The sequence below is a fragment of the Scyliorhinus torazame genome, chromosome 2 (genome assembly GCF_047496885.1).
Source record: "Scyliorhinus torazame isolate Kashiwa2021f chromosome 2, sScyTor2.1, whole genome shotgun sequence".
Taxonomy (NCBI): domain Eukaryota; kingdom Metazoa; phylum Chordata; class Chondrichthyes; order Carcharhiniformes; family Scyliorhinidae; genus Scyliorhinus; species Scyliorhinus torazame.
Window position 1 is genome coordinate 241,491,621 of NC_092708.1, and position 15,652 is coordinate 241,507,272.

Here is a 15,652-nt window from a genome sequence, read left to right on the forward strand (position 1 = left end):
ATTTTAATCTGTATTTGAAAATGATATATTGTACTGCAGTTACTCACAGTTCAGTAGGATACAACCTCTTACATTGTTCCTCTCGCTCTATTCAGGGGACACATTGGATTGCTCCAGTGAGCGCTGCCCAGTGCAATTTGAATCGCTTTGCCCTGAGGATTCAATACTTATCAAAGGATACACACCACCAGGCAAGTGCTGCCCAACACCAAGTGCCTGCCAGTGTAACAAGGAAGCCTGCAAAGAAGACAATTGCCCTTTTGCTCACCAACGAGTTCCACTTTCCGAAGCAACAGGGATACCAGGAGAGTGCTGTGACGTGTATGAGTGCAGACCAGGTAATGTTGCAAAAAAATAGAAACTTTGTCTTTTGCGCATTTCATGTTAATAGGGTTAAACTTTGATCACGGAGGGCAGCACGATGGCACAGTGGTTAGCACTGCTGCCTCAGACCGCTGAGGACCGGGTTCGATCCCGGCTCCTGTGTTACTGTTGCACATTCTCCCCGTGTCTGCACGGGTCTCACCCCCACAACATACAAAGATGTGCAGGGTAGGTGGATTGGCCAAGCTAAAATGCCCCTTAATTGGGAAAAAAAGAATTGAGTGCTCCAAATTTATTCTTAAAAATAATTTGACTTCGGTAGTTTATAGAAAATACGCAATGTATTGAAGTTCAAAAGAGTGACATTAATGATTAAGCATTCTATATCCCACTTTGCTGAACACCTGATGTGTATTTAAAAAAAATAAAAGGAAGAGAGAGTTACTCATTCCTTTGAGGTTTAGCCCTCTCATACCCTAACTCTTCCATCACAGCACCCAGTAAAATATTGAATAACTTCATACTTGCCTTGATTAATAAATAGGGATGGACATGAAAAGGGACTGATGTTATATTTATATTCTAACAAAAGGTAATTAACCTGCAACTTTATTCCTGTGTCTTTATACACAAATATTGCCTGACCTACAAAGTATTTACAGAATTCGATGTTTTTATTTCAGATTTCCGGCATTTGCAGTATTTTGCTTAGGCCTCAACATGTTTTTGAACTCTCTGGAAGAGGTTCTCGGCAGTGTGGGGGGTGGCCCGCTGTTGACTGGCAGCGGGATCTTCTGGTCCCGCCCTATCAATGGAATTTCCCATTGAATCCACCCCATGCCACTAGGAAACCCGTAGTGGGGATGCGTGATCGTCAGGACCGGAAGATCCTGCCGCCGGGAACAGCTGAAAGATCATGCCCAGAATGTATATTTGATATACTCCAAACCCATTCACAGTTTCCTTGCTCAGTTATTAGAACATATTGCAAGATCGAAAGTACTGGTGGAATACAGAAATTGCACCTAGTTGGCCAATTTACTTAGCTAATCTATGACAAGTTTAGGGAGATGTAAATCACTGACATAAGTGCTGGGGTGAGTTGTAAAAAAACGCAGTTGTTTTTTTTTAAATGGTCCCTCTGAACTCATCTAGAACCATACCATGTTGGAGAAGATTCATTATTGCTGTTATTAAATCAAAACTCTGTTGACTGAATTAATATTCACATTGTATTGGATATCATTTTTGCATTGTAGCATAGGTGTATACAGTGGCCATCACTAACAGTATACATTTAAATCCGGAAAAGAACAAAAATTGATTTCTATTGGTTTGGTTATGAGGCAAAAACGCGGACGTGATTCTAGAAGAAGTTGCAGAAGGCTGGGTAGAACATAGAACATAGTTCATGCAGTGAAGAAGGAGGCCATTCGGCCCATCGAGTCTGCACAGACCCACTTAAGCCCTCACTTCCACCTTATACCCGTAACTCAATAACCCCTCCTAACCTTTTTGGATACTAAGGGCAATTTAGCATGGCCAATCCACTTAACCTGCACGTCTTTGGACTGTGGGAGGAAACCGGAGCACCTGGAGGAACCAACGTAGACACAGGGAGAACATGCAGACTCCACACAGACAGTGACCCAGCGGGGAATCAATCCTGGGACACTGGCGCTGTGAAGCTACATTGCTAGCCATTGTGCTACTGTGCTGCCCTCTTGTTGTTTTGGGGTGTGATCTTGATTCGTCCTTTGTGAAAGGATGAGCTAGACAAGCCAAATGCCAACCAAGAAAGTAGCAGAAATAACTGATAAGCTTGACATGTAAGCTGCTCTATCGCGCAGTGACATAAAAATTCCTTTGCACAAGTCAACACCTTTAGGTTACCCAGCATGTGTGGCCAAGTAAAAGGAAATGAAAGGGGTCTTTCACCTCATTAAATCACGCACATGCTTCTACTTAAATTAAAAGTCACATTGGCTTGATATATGAAAACAAGTAGTCACACAGGCCAACAGTGTACAAAGATGGCGCCTGAAGATATTTGGGTTTGGGAAGAACTGGAGCCATAGTACATTAACCAACATACCTAAGACTGATGGTGCCAAATGCTGCCAAGAAGCATGTATAGATGACGTCACGTGTCTGTACTTATCTTTGCAATTTTCAGACAGAAGGAAGATGGAATAAAATACCTGGAGAGGTTATCAGAAAAACAGCAAACTTGAAGTGAAAGATAGAAATGCGGGCCGGGATTGTCCCCGACCCAGCGGGGCGGCGGGTCCCAGTGGGATGGAGAGGCGTGAACCACTCCGGCGTCGGGCCGCCCCAAAGGTGCGGATTTCTCCGCACCTTTAGGGGCCAAACACTCACCGTGAGGGGCTAGGCCCGCGCCGGAGTGGTTTCCGCTCCACCGGCTGGTGTGGAAGGCCTTTGGCGCCACGGCACCGGGGCCGAAAGAACTTCGCAGGTGGCGGAAGTCCGCGCATGCGCAGGAGCATCAGCGGCTGCTGACATCATCCCCGTGCATGCGCAGGTGGGTGTCTCTTACGCGTCGGCCATCGCGGAGGCTGTGGCCGAGGCGGAGGGAAAAGAGTGCCCCCACGGCACAGGCCCGCCCGTGGTTCGGTGGGCCCCGATCGTGGGTCAGGCCACCGTGGCGGCATCCCCCGCGCCAGATCGCCCCGCGCCCCCCCCCCGGAGCCCGCCGGCGCCGCCTAATCCAGCCGGTAAGAGAGGTTGTTTGATTCTCGCCGGCGGGACAGGCATGACAGCAGCAGGACTTCGGCCTATTGTGGGACGGAGAATCGCCGGGGGTGGGCTGCCGACCGGCGCGGCGTGATTCCCGTCCCTGCCGAATATCTGGTGCCGGAGAATTCGGCAACCGGAGGTGGCGGGATTCACGCCAGCTCCCGGCGATTCTCTGACCCGGTGGGGGGTTGGAGAATCCCGCCCGGGATGTCTGAGGTGCTGAGATGTATGAGAAGCAAAAAGAATACGTGCCTGAGAGTACTGCAGGAGAGCAGGAATGTGAGAGCGAGAAAATTTGCAGTAAAAAATGGGAACCATTTACTTGATGGAATAAGTTGCTTATTTCTTGAACAAAACTTATAACCGAAGTGAAAATATCAAGTTATATTGTATTTCAATTTGTGCATGAATTGCAAAAGGCTAGTATGCAGGTACAGCAAGTAATTAGGAAAACTAATAGAATGTTATTACCTGGAAAAGGAAGGTTGTCTCTGAGGAAAGGTTGGACAGGCTAGGCTTATATCCGCCAGAGTTTAGAAGAGTAATAGGCGACTTTGATTGAAACATATCAGATCCTGAGAGGTCTTGACAGGGTGGATGTAGAGAGGGTGTTTCCTCATGTGGGAAAATCTAGAACTAGGGGTCACTGTTTAAAAATAAGGGGTCGCCCATTTAAGACTAGGACAATTTTCTTTCTGAATGTGCTGAATCTTTGTAACTCTGTTTCTCAAAAGGCAATGGAAGAAGCGTCTTTGAATATTTATAAGGCTAGATAGATTCTTGATAAGTAAGGGGCTGAACAGTTATCGGGGGTAGGTGAGAATGTGGAGAAATCCAATAAGCCACGATCTTATTTAATGGTGGAGTAGGCTGGAGGGGCAAAGTGACCTACTCCTGCTCTTAATTCAAATTTTTGTATGTTTTTTCTGGTTTATCCTTTGAAAGGTTGGGTTAGCATTTTGTTGATTTAGTCCGTGCAATATACAAATAATCTCTGAGACCATTGTCAGCATTTGTCTCAATTGGAGCTGTGAAGAACACAAAATTGTGGTCTGGTTTTGGGGGGACCTAAACTACCTTTTTGGATCTGAATGTCAGATTGATCAACATACACATCCTTGCAAATATGATTGATCGGCAAGTTTAATGTCATATCTTAGTGTGAACCAGTTAAAAGTGAAGCGTGGCTATCTTTGGAAGCAGATATAGCGAGACTATTTGCCTTTGCAAAAAAAAAATATTTGTAATGAAACCAAGTCTAGATTTTGATTCAAAATTTGCTATGAAAGCAATTCATTATTTTAATTTATTATTGTTCTTTTGCACTATTCCAACTTGATTCATACAGTTTCATTGTAAGAATATTTTTACTCTGCCCTGGACTGTCTTTGGTACATGTTTAAAAAGAAAAAAAAATTGAATTGCAATGCAGAAACATGAATATCAAACTTAACTTTCCTCTTCCATCAACTGAAGTGTAGTCTCCAATCCTAAGAGGGTTGTCACTGACCCTGTCTCATATCTATAGAAGTTCACAATCTTGTATGTTGCAGCCCAGAGAAAATGCTACAGGCACTACTATATCTGTGCAGAATCCACCAGAGTGGACTTTCTAATTATCCCGCTTCGTGCCCTTATCCCTGTGATGCCTCTGCCGGCATTTTGTTATGATCTCTACAATATGTTACAAGGACAAGTGTGACCTATCTGCACCTGTTGTCAATGGATTTGCATCCTGCTCCATTTTCCGATCTGGCCTGCGCTGGTGCTCGGAAGTCCACTCATCTGAAGCAGGTGTGAGCTTTCTAAAGCTTTGTAAAGGAGACTGGGAAATACGCAATTCTGTTTCCTAATTCATGGATGCCAAGTGCACAGAGCTCTCAGAAAAATGTGAGATTAAAAATAGAAACTTAACATGCATAAAAAATAAAAGCAGGAGGAGGCCATTGTGCCCTTCGAGCCTGCTTCACCATTTCATTATGATCATGGATTATCCTGCCTTTCTGCTAATATCTCCATCTTATCTCTATCATTGTTCTTACACAAAGGTTTTTTTTATCAGATTATAGTCTTGAAAAACAATTTCATAATAAAGCAAACATTAACTCTATTAGTTTAACTATTCTATCTTTCACATGCATCAAATACATTATAGTCTGTTGCCATTGCAGTGACTTGAATGAATTAGTTTGTGGGCCTCCTTCCATCTGCTTAACTTCCCTTTTTTCCGGGTGAGCTACATGTCATTGCACACACACGCACTTCACTATCGACAAATGAACAATTTTCAGTGAAGATAACTATCGTGCTTTGTAGTATAACCTTGACATTACATGTTCTAAAGAAGAATACTACAAAATTATTGTTATAGATAAACCATAAAAATTTGCTAACCCTACAATTTCTGATTTGTATCACCATTTACCCGCATTAGCGCTATATCCCTTGGTACCCTTACCTAACAAAAATATTATTTTGGTACATCATTAAGTCAAAATATTGGCAGACAAAAATATGTTGTCTTTCTTCATTGAAGTATATTACAGTGAAATAGGAATCAATCTAACCTAGATGGTCCTTTCCTCCAAGGACCACAAAAAAATTAGAAATATTTTCAGTTCCATCACCCATAGAATTAGTCAGCATTAGCACATCCAATTCTGATCTAAAATGGCTACCAGAGTCCTTTTGTATGCTATATTACCATGACTTCCATGTTAAAAGGAACCAATCACCTCAAAAAGATGGGTGCTTTCGGCACCCGCTGGTAAACCTCTTTGAAAATGAAGTTGGTAACTATGTTTAGTATTAATGGGGGCATTAAGGCTATCGATCACATTTTGATTGAGCGATTGTGTGGGGAGGTTGGAGGGGGGAGTTTGAGGGGAGAGATAGGGAGGCAGGGGGGAGGTTAGAGGTAGGGTGGGGAGGTTGGAGGAGGAGAGTGGAGGGGGGTTGGAAGGGAGTTTGGAGTGGGGATTGGGAAGGTTAGAGGTGGAGATTGGGTGGATTGCAGAGGCAAGATTCGGCGGTTTGGGGGAGATTGGAGGGGGTTTGGAGGTCGGATGAAAGGAGGGATATGGTTGAGTTGGAAAGGGTGTTGGGGTTGTTGGAGTGAGAATGGGGCAGAGGCTGGGGAGAGTTGATCAACCACAGAGTTGAATTGTTTATGTGAATGTGGGGCTTGGGAACCCAGTAGTAGTTACCAGTGCACCAGCCACCGAGTCGGCAGTGGTAGAACCAAGGTTTTCCAAGGGAAATCTTGTGTGCCCTTTACCCCTTGACCTTTGCCCAGGCGCTCGCTTGCGCCGCTCTTCGTTGCTGGCTGATGGATGCTGAGCGTCGCCCCGATATACTGAGGTTTCTGCATCAAATATAGGCCATCTTGATTTTAAATAAAAATCAGTTTACTGGGTTAACTTAGCATATCATAATTCTTATATGAATGTTAGCGCAGTCTAGTATAAGAAAATCAAAACTGAAGTTTTTTTCAGAAAGCAAGAAATATGAATTATTTAAAGCTGCCTCCAGATACTTCAGTGGCAAGTTTCTAAATTGAATCCAATGCAAGGCTGTCTTATTTCCACCAAGGCAGATTTAGTGGTGGATATTTTGCTGAAAGAAGACTCGTTTATCGAAGCTTTTCATCTTGCACTCATTAGGACAATCGCAAGAATACCGAGAATTCAACAACTTTATTCTGTGTGAGAAGAGCGTCCCGATTAGTTGGCAAGTGGACTCTAATTGGAGAGATGTTGCCATGCAAAATGCACCAGTTGACGGTGACCTGACAGTTAATTGCCAAACATTGTTTAAAAATTTAAATCAGGCAGCGTGATTCTGATTGGCCAAGGGCCTGAGGAAAGAAACAGCATGACCATCACTAATTCTGTTTGGCTGAAATAGGCACAATGTGTGTACGTGTTCTTTCTGTCCGCAAAGAATTGCAGATCTGAGTTCACGCCAGGCAAATAACAAAAGATGCTAAAATTAATCATCACCTGCTGATTTTTCCTTGGGATAATGGCATCTCCAACTCTGCTGCTTTCCGGACATTAAAAATCAAATTGTTGATCTTTTTCCAGTTTTGATGCTCAGAACAAACACTTTGCTTTACACTGGGAGAATGAGGTTGCCCGTGTAGATATTTATGTTTGCAAGTCTGTGCAGACTTGTCTTGCTTTTGTGTTGCAGAACTTCCACCCTTCATTTATTTTTATTGTTGAAAGGAAGTAGAGCTGAAGGATGGTGTGGAATTCTTGAGAAAGGTGATAATGCCGTGGACTGACCTGATGCTATTGAAATAAGACATTGAGTTTGCAAATTGCTCAGAAATCTCAAATAAAATATCACACAGATATTTGGAATCATAAATGAATCATAAAAATAGGCAGGGAGGAAATCTGACTGGAATTCATGTGGGTTGAGTTGGAACAGGGGACAAGTGTTCAGATCGGAAATGTAGCTGTGCAAAGGGGATCAGACAAATTCAGTCTTTGAGGCAGCACCTAAATGTGGCCCCATAGTTGCAGAGGTTTTGGGCCACTAGATCATGAGGCAATTCATTAACTGTAGAAGTGAAAGGACAAACACCAGAATTCAAGACTTGAAGATCAAAGGAATCAATTAGGGATACGTGATAGCAACCCCATTTATGTTTTTTTTTCTTGTGGATATAAACGTATTGACTTGCTAAGCTTTATTAGGCCAGTCACTGTAAAACTGCTTAGGTAGTGAAATATCTTGAAATAAAGTGCAAAGTTAAACAGGTTTTTTTTTTGGTCACATGCCTGAGCTGAAAAGTTCAACAGTTCAATGTTGGGAAAGGTTTTGAATTTTTGTTCCATCTGAAAGGTGAAAAATAATTCCCATCAGCGCTTGGTACTAGCTTAATTGTAGCTGACAGGAAAAGGATCAGTGTTTTGATAATAAATGTCTGCTGTTCTTTTCTGACCAGTGTCGAGATCTTTTGTGTTGCCCTTTTTGAGCCCACTGCAGATTAAACCCACATGAATGCACTGACAGCAAGCTGACATCAAACGCCACTGGTTTTGGAAAAGGTGGTTTTCACTCGGCCTAGCTCAGGCACTCATCCACAAAAAAAAGCTTTCACTGCCGCGAATGCGGTGAGAAGAAAACTGAATAGAGCGAATTGACGGGTTCATCAAACATTTTTCACAGAATTAGGCAGTTCAAAAGAATTGTGAATTTTCCACTCCCTGAGAACTGCCTGGAATTTGCACACCCAAGACTTTCTGATGAATTACCATAACTTTTAATTTTTCATAGCATTTTGTGCAAGCCATGCTTGGAATATTTGTAACCTTCCATTTGTGCCTTTTGTATGCAGTTTGTCTTTTGCTGTTACATAAAGAACCAGAATATGCAGCAGTATTGGGATATCTGTTCAATTCATGAGGCTCGATAGCTACAATGTGACATCTAATTTCTGTAAATTGATCTTGTTTATTGAAGTGCTTTGCTCAAAATGCAATAGCTGTTGCTATAATTGTATTTTTTTAAATAAAAATCAAGAGTCTAAAAATGCTGACAGTCTGAAACAGAAATTGATTCTGCACAAAACGCTGTGTTATCTTTTCTCCACAACTGATTGACCTGTGTGATACCAGCGTTATTCTTGTATAAAGCACACCAAAAAAGGATTTCAACTGTTGCTGGAGGTCTGAAATACAGTTACAGAGAATTAGGGTAACTTCACATTTCTCAGCTAGTCAAATGATTTTCGTCTGCTTTGATGCATTGCAGACAGAGCACAAGGTGGCACGGTGGGTAGCACTGCTGCCTCACAGCGCCAGAGACCAGGGTTCAATTCCGGCTTTGAGTCACTATCTGTGTGGAGTTTGCATGTTTTCCATGTCTGCGTGGGTTTCCTCTGGATGCTCTGGTTTCCTCCCACAATCCATAGATATGCAGGTTAGGTGGATTGGCCATGATAAATTCCCTCTTTGTGTCCAAAGATTAGGTGGAGTTACAGGGCTGTGCAAGAATGGACGTAGCTAGGGTGCTCTTTCAAACGGTCAGTGTAGACTCGACAGGCACTATAGGGATCCTATGATCTCCATGTTTATTATGCTGGTGGTTCAAGTGGGGCTTCATCAATTTCCTATTTTCAAGTTTGGCGAGTAAGTTACAAAGTGCAGCCTTACCTTTGAGACCAGGTGCATATAGGTGATCAACAGTAAATTTGCTTTGCAAAGATGAACAGGCCACCTCTTGCGTTGGTGTCTGGAGATGGCTTAAGAGTTATTTATCAGCAATATATTTGCGGGAATTAAATTCATTCCAAAAGCTTATTAAGCTAATCATAAGATGTGGTAACCCAGCATCTGCTCAACCCAGACCAACATTTCAACTTGGGTTTGAATATTGTAAATCTTCATTGCATGTGCCACAAAGCTAAGATTCAATAAGGTGGAACTGTATGAATTGAGAAACCTACACTGGTCAGTTCAAAACAGTCAAGTTTAGGTTGCTTAAGTGTGCTTGGGTCTTGAGTTCCATATCATTTCAAATGCTTGCACTGATTAGTCTCACTAGAAATTAGTGAGCTATTTTGTTTAGTGTCAGCCATGGCTCAGTTGGTAGCACACTCCCCTTTTGAGTCACGACATTCCAGGTTCAAGTCCCATTCCAGGATTTGAGCACAAAAAGACTTGAGGCTGGCAGATCCATGCAGTAGTGAGAGGGTGCTGTACTGTCACCGGTGCTGTCTTTTCGATGACCCATTAAATCAAGGACCGAGCTGCCTGTTCGCGTGTATGTAAAGGATCCCGTGACACTCCTTCGGAGAAGAGCAGGTGAAGTTATCCCTGGTGTCCTCGCCAATATCTATCCCTCAATCAGCATTATCGGGTCATTATCACATTGCTGTTTTGGGGGATTGCTGTGCACAAATTGCATGCTACATCATTGGTTGTAAGGCACTTTGAGATGTCTTGTGGTCATGAGAAACGCTCTAAGGAGGAAGTCTCTGCCTTTCCTTTTTTATTTTTACAACACAACAATTTTTGGACACAAATAGTTTAGTTGTTATGATGATAGCACAGGTTTCTAAATTGGTTAGAATTCTGGGAAAGTTTCCTGTACAATGTGCCTGTTTAAGCTGCTCACTTCGCTGCACAAAGCTGCCAGAACAGAGTAGTGCTCTATAGGGGCAATCTGTAAAATGAACTTGTTGTAGACTGTATGTTATTCAGTACTGGAGACCTCTGTTGGCCAAATACTGCATTTTAAATGAAATTCCCCCCCGTATCCAGGAGATTGTATTTGAGTGAAATTTTGCAGATGCGCCCTTATCATTCAAATATTATTGTTTTAATTTCTTTCAGAAACCATTCGCAAATGTGTGTACAATGGCACAGAGTATACAGATGGGGAGGTGTATCGCATGGAGGCTTGCTGGTTCTGCCGCTGTCGGGGTGGGATCTCATTATGTTCGAAAGCAGAATGTGGAGAGCTGAAATGTGAAAACTATTACATCCCTGAGGGAGAGTGCTGTCCAGTTTGTCAGGGTAAGTTTCCATTGACTGGAATGAAGGTTTGGGTTATGCAGCGGTGCCTCCAGCTTAAAAAAAAAATTAAGCAATAATGCGCTGTACTGTATGTCAAGTTGAAATTACATTGCTCATATATGACTCCTGTCTTGCACCGGCAATGGTTTAATGACATGGCCGCTGGCTATAGTTGTAGAAAATGGGCAGATGGTATAATCCACTGAGGAACTTGAAATAATTTAGCATTACTGCATAATGCACAACTATGATAGAGACCTTCAGACTGTATATTTGTTGATAAAAGAAAAGAGCAGTGTTATGTTTAGAGGGACAATGTTTTCATGTGGGAACGTGGGAAGCTTGCACAATAGGGAGAATAAGCTGATTCCTGTAAAATGATCATCTGCCATTGTGGCGCGTGGAACAGCAACATCACAGACGGCTAGAATTTATGTTGCGATTACACCTCGGTCTTTAACTGTTTCCAAAGCAAACTTTAAACAAAATGTTTTGATGTTGATGTACGCCTCAGAGGATGAGGAGGAATACCAGAGTTTATACCAAACTTTTATGTCTTCGACATTTCAAATTCAGTATCTGTCGCACCTAAATTTCATGCACTTAAATCGCGCTCTTTGTAGAATAATAAATAGCCACATGTTCCTGCCTTATCGTGGCAATATGAATATGTACATTAATGGAATGGCCCTGACCTGTGAGCATGGAACTTCTATTGGTACAACTCCTTTAAGATGACAGGGATGAATGGTTCTTCAACCACAAGTTTTAAAAGTTTCCATGTTATTTTCCCCATAAGGTGACACGCTTCTAATTTCTTTGAAAGGTTTGTTTCATTGTCAGTCTTATTATCAGGTTCAGTGCACATGAATTCACTCTACAACTCATTGGTGGCTAACTGAGTTCCTACAACATAGCAGCTTAGAGTACAATAAAAATATTGACTTTTTGTGCTGTAATGAACATTTGCAAGAGCATGACCACAATTAATGATTTTTTAAAAATTATTCCTTTTTTAAAAAATTTCCAATTAAGGGGCAATTTAGTATAGCCAATCCACTTGCCCTGCACACAAGTAGCATGTGCAAACTCCACACGGACAGTGACCCGAGGTCGAACTAGCGTCCTCGGCGATGTGAAGCAGCGGTGCTAACCACTGCGCCACAGCGTCACCAAATTATTTCTATTGTATATATGTGCTATTTGGCGCATTTTTAAACTCAATAATTATAGGCTTTATTAATAAGGTTTGTTCTTAAATAATTTCCACTGAACTGAACAGAACGATGTATCAAGAGCACTTTGTGAGTTGGTTAGATTAGGGATAGTGGGTTGTCAGTGGTCCACCAGCCGGTGTCCGAATGCCCTTCAAGTCAATTCAAATCAAATGTGCTCATTTTTGTTTGTCCGCATGAAGTGTTCAAGCCAATCAGAAGTTACAATGTTACTGTAAGAAAATTGTAATGTTCTTTTGTGTAATATGCCTTTAAGGGATATCAGCAATACATCGCTAGAAGGGAAATGTGTCCTGCGATCCAGTCTTAGTTTCACTTTTGCTTCCAGCAGAGCAGAGCACACAAAGCCCTGATGTCTGCAGGATTTCCACCTCTGTATAATTGCTCTCATGCGCTTAGTCTTAATAAATGAAGCCACAGCGTGGTTACGCAGTCCCTTATCGGTGGTTGATGCCCTGTATTTCATACAGTAAACAAGCCCAAAATATTATATTATTCTGATAACATAACACCTTGAGGACTGGGCCATATTTAAGCCACATTTAAAATCCTGGAATCTAGGGCGCAATCTAACTAAAATAAGTAGATCCCAATTTGGGCAGGATTAGCGGGGAATGACCATGCTATCTAACAGCATTCTGTTTTTAGTGCCCTGGTGAGGAAGGACCTCCCACCCCCCAGGGCGCCTCAGCATAATTTCCACTCGAGCTCCTCTGTGCAGGAAGGGATTGGGACACCATTTATAAATGTCGTCCCGATCTTGCGACCCCCGGACGCAATCCCTGGACATCTCCAAACCCCAACTCACATATAGCAGGGCCAGGCTGGCACCTGTAGTGCCAAGGTGCCCAGGCGGTACCAGCAGTGCCACTCTGCCTGGAAGCCTCTAATCACCTGCGAGACACCCCCCCCCCCCCCCCCCCCCCCCCCACAAGGTACCGTTCCATCTGATTACATTTTGTGTGAACCGGTATTGAACAGCACCTGGCTGGGGTCTCCTCGGCGAGGCTGGTAGTTGCCGGATGCCCCGGTTCCGGCGGGATCATGCTTCTGATTGCCAAAAAGATATTGTCCCAGCCCCGGTGCTCCTGCCGCTGACTGGACTATAGTCTGGTCTTTTGTTTTATACTTACGTTATCACTGTTGACCACATCATTCCTCTTTACCATTTACTGTCCATGATCCACCTTTATGTTATGAAACTTCAGCTCCAGTCCTATCTATTCCAATGTAACAGAAAATGCTGGAAATGCTCTGCAGGTCTGGCAGCATCTGTGGAGAGAGAATTTAAATTTTATGAAAGGTCACAGAGATGCTGCCAGACCTGCTGAATATTTTCACCATATTTTCTGTTAATATTTTGGATATCCAGAATCCGCCGTATTTACGTTTCAATCAGTCCCAATATTATATTGCCTTTCCTTCCATGTTCATAGACTCAGCCAATATGTATCTGTCCTCCGTCCCCTCATATATCTGATCAATATGCCACACATTTGCAACTCACTCAATAAATATGGGATTAGATTTCAAAATGTATGCCAATAATGCTCAGCTTTACCTTTCCACTTCCATCTTTGATTTCACAAAACTCTTGGTGTTGACCTCGTTTGAAATAAAATTATTATTTAAACACCTCAACATCGCCAAACCCATCTTATTTGGGTCCGTCTTGAGCTCTGTATCCCAGCCCCTAAACCTCTTCCCTCCTGGATGCCTGCTAAACCTCAAGTGACTGTGTGCAGTCCTGGGCAGTACATCTCCAAGACCATCAATATCCACCTCCAATAAAATATCTTTCCCCATCCCTACCTTTTCTTCGCCACTGCTGAAATTCTCATTCACACTTTTATTCCTGCCAGCTGAGGCATTTCCAGTTGACCCACTGTTCAGTCCACAAGTGTGACCCTGAGCATCTCGTTGCTTGTCACTTAATTCTCCAGCCTCCACCCCCAACAACCGCCCAGCCCTTCCATCCTGCCCCCTCTGTCCTTCGTTTCCTACATTGTTCTAATGAGGCTCAATGTAATCTCGAAAAACATCCCCTCTTTTGATTAGACACTTTACAGCCTTCTGGACGTGACACTGAGTTCCACAATTTCCAATCATCTTTAGGATGACTCTGCTGTGGTGGAAGCTGAAGCGGATGGTGAATTTGAATTTTTCCATTTGGAGAAATTCTGACAGGTCAGACATCCATTCCACAGCTTTGGGTGATGCTGCCAACCGCCAGCTGAGCAAGATTTTTCGGCGGGCGATTAGGGAGGCATTGGCTAGAGCATCAGATGTCCTTCCCTTAAAAAATTCTGGCTGTTCTGATACCACAAAGACTGCCACTTTCAGGCATGGCTCCACCACTCATCCTCACAACTTTGGACATTGCCTCGAATAAGGCTGTCCAGAACCTGACAAGTCTGTGGCATGACCAGAGCATGTGGGTGTGGTCGGCCATGCCTACCTGGCACCGTTCACATCCTCCTCCGGGAAGAACCTGCTCATTCAGGGTCTGGTTAAGTGTGCTGCGTATACCACTTTCAGCTGCATTAGGCTTAGCCTTGCACAAGTGGAGGTCTTGTTGACCCTGTGCAGTGCTTCGCTCCACAATTCCCACACATTTTCAAACGCTCAGCCTTCCTCACATATTTCTCTTGTCTCGTCCAGTGGAGAACGTGCCTTCCCAGTAGTTGCCAGTACAGGTCCCCGCAGTTTTTGGGGAATTCTTGGGCTCTTCCCTCACACAAACGCCATGATCATTTTTTCTACTGAGTTGATAAAGGCCTTGGGGATATAGATCGGTACAGATCTAAACAGCAAGAAGAACCTGGCCAGTACATTCATCTTGATCGTCTGTACCCTTCCCGCCAGGGAGAGTGGGAGTGCATCCCATCTCTGCAGTTTCTTTTTAACATTCTCTACCAGGCTGGTCAGGTTCCACTTGTGGATCCTTGTCCAGTTGTGTGAGTTGGATCCGCAGGTAGCAGAATTATTTTCCGGCCGATCTAAATGTCATTCCATCCAGCTCTGCCCTCTCTCCTGCAGGTTCACTGGGAAGATTTCACTTTTGCTCAGGTTGAGTTTGTAGCCCGAGAAGGCTCCAAATTCTTTCAAGAACGCCATGATTCTTTCCATACTGCTTTGTGGGTCTGCGACATCAAGGAGCAGATTACCTGCATATGGCGAGACTCTGTGCGCTCTGACTCCTCTCCAGACCCCTTCCAATTCTTTGCCGTTTTGAGCACGATTGCTAGTGACTCGATCGCTAGGGTGAACAGAAGCGGAGACAGTGGGCATCCCTGCCTTGTGCCTCTGTGCAGCTGGAAGTACATGGAGCTGGTGGTGTTTGTCCGCACGCTCGCCGTGGGGTTTCATCCAGGCGATTAAACCGTGTTCCAAGCCCAAACCACTCCAGTACCCCTCTGAGGTACACCATTTGACTCTGTTCAGGGCCTTTTCTGCATCCAGGAGATGATCACTGTAGTGACCTCTGTATATCAATATACATGATCAATATATGTAATGCTAGTACAGGCAATTGAACACTAGATGTCTCACTGTCAGGACCTATATTAATAGCTTTCCTGCTCTTTCTGAAGGAGTGCGTAGCTGGCATGCAGAGAGAACAGATGTAGGAAAGCTAGAGAGAGAAGAAGTTATTAGTTCTCAAAGCATTGGATTGTATAATTTAATTAGTTATCTCTACAATTGTTTCTTTGTTTTACTGGTTGAGTAAAATTAACTCTATTTATTTATATTACTCAATAAAAGCAGGCAGCACGGTGGCACAGTGGGTTAGCACTGTTGCCT

The 15,652-nt window shown here is 43.3% G+C and overlaps 1 protein-coding gene across 2 annotated transcripts in view; it reads left to right on the forward strand.

The window, feature by feature from the left end:
* Nucleotides 1-15,652, forward strand: part of LOC140396830 (cysteine-rich motor neuron 1 protein-like) — a 419,037-nt gene that overhangs the window by 261,470 nt on the left and 141,915 nt on the right. For both annotated transcript variants that reach the window (XM_072485588.1, XM_072485597.1), the window contains exons 3-4: nt 96-338; nt 10,431-10,613. In XM_072485588.1, the coding sequence (XP_072341689.1) occupies nt 96-338; nt 10,431-10,613 (426 nt within the window). The remainder of the gene's footprint in view (nt 1-95; nt 339-10,430; nt 10,614-15,652) is intronic.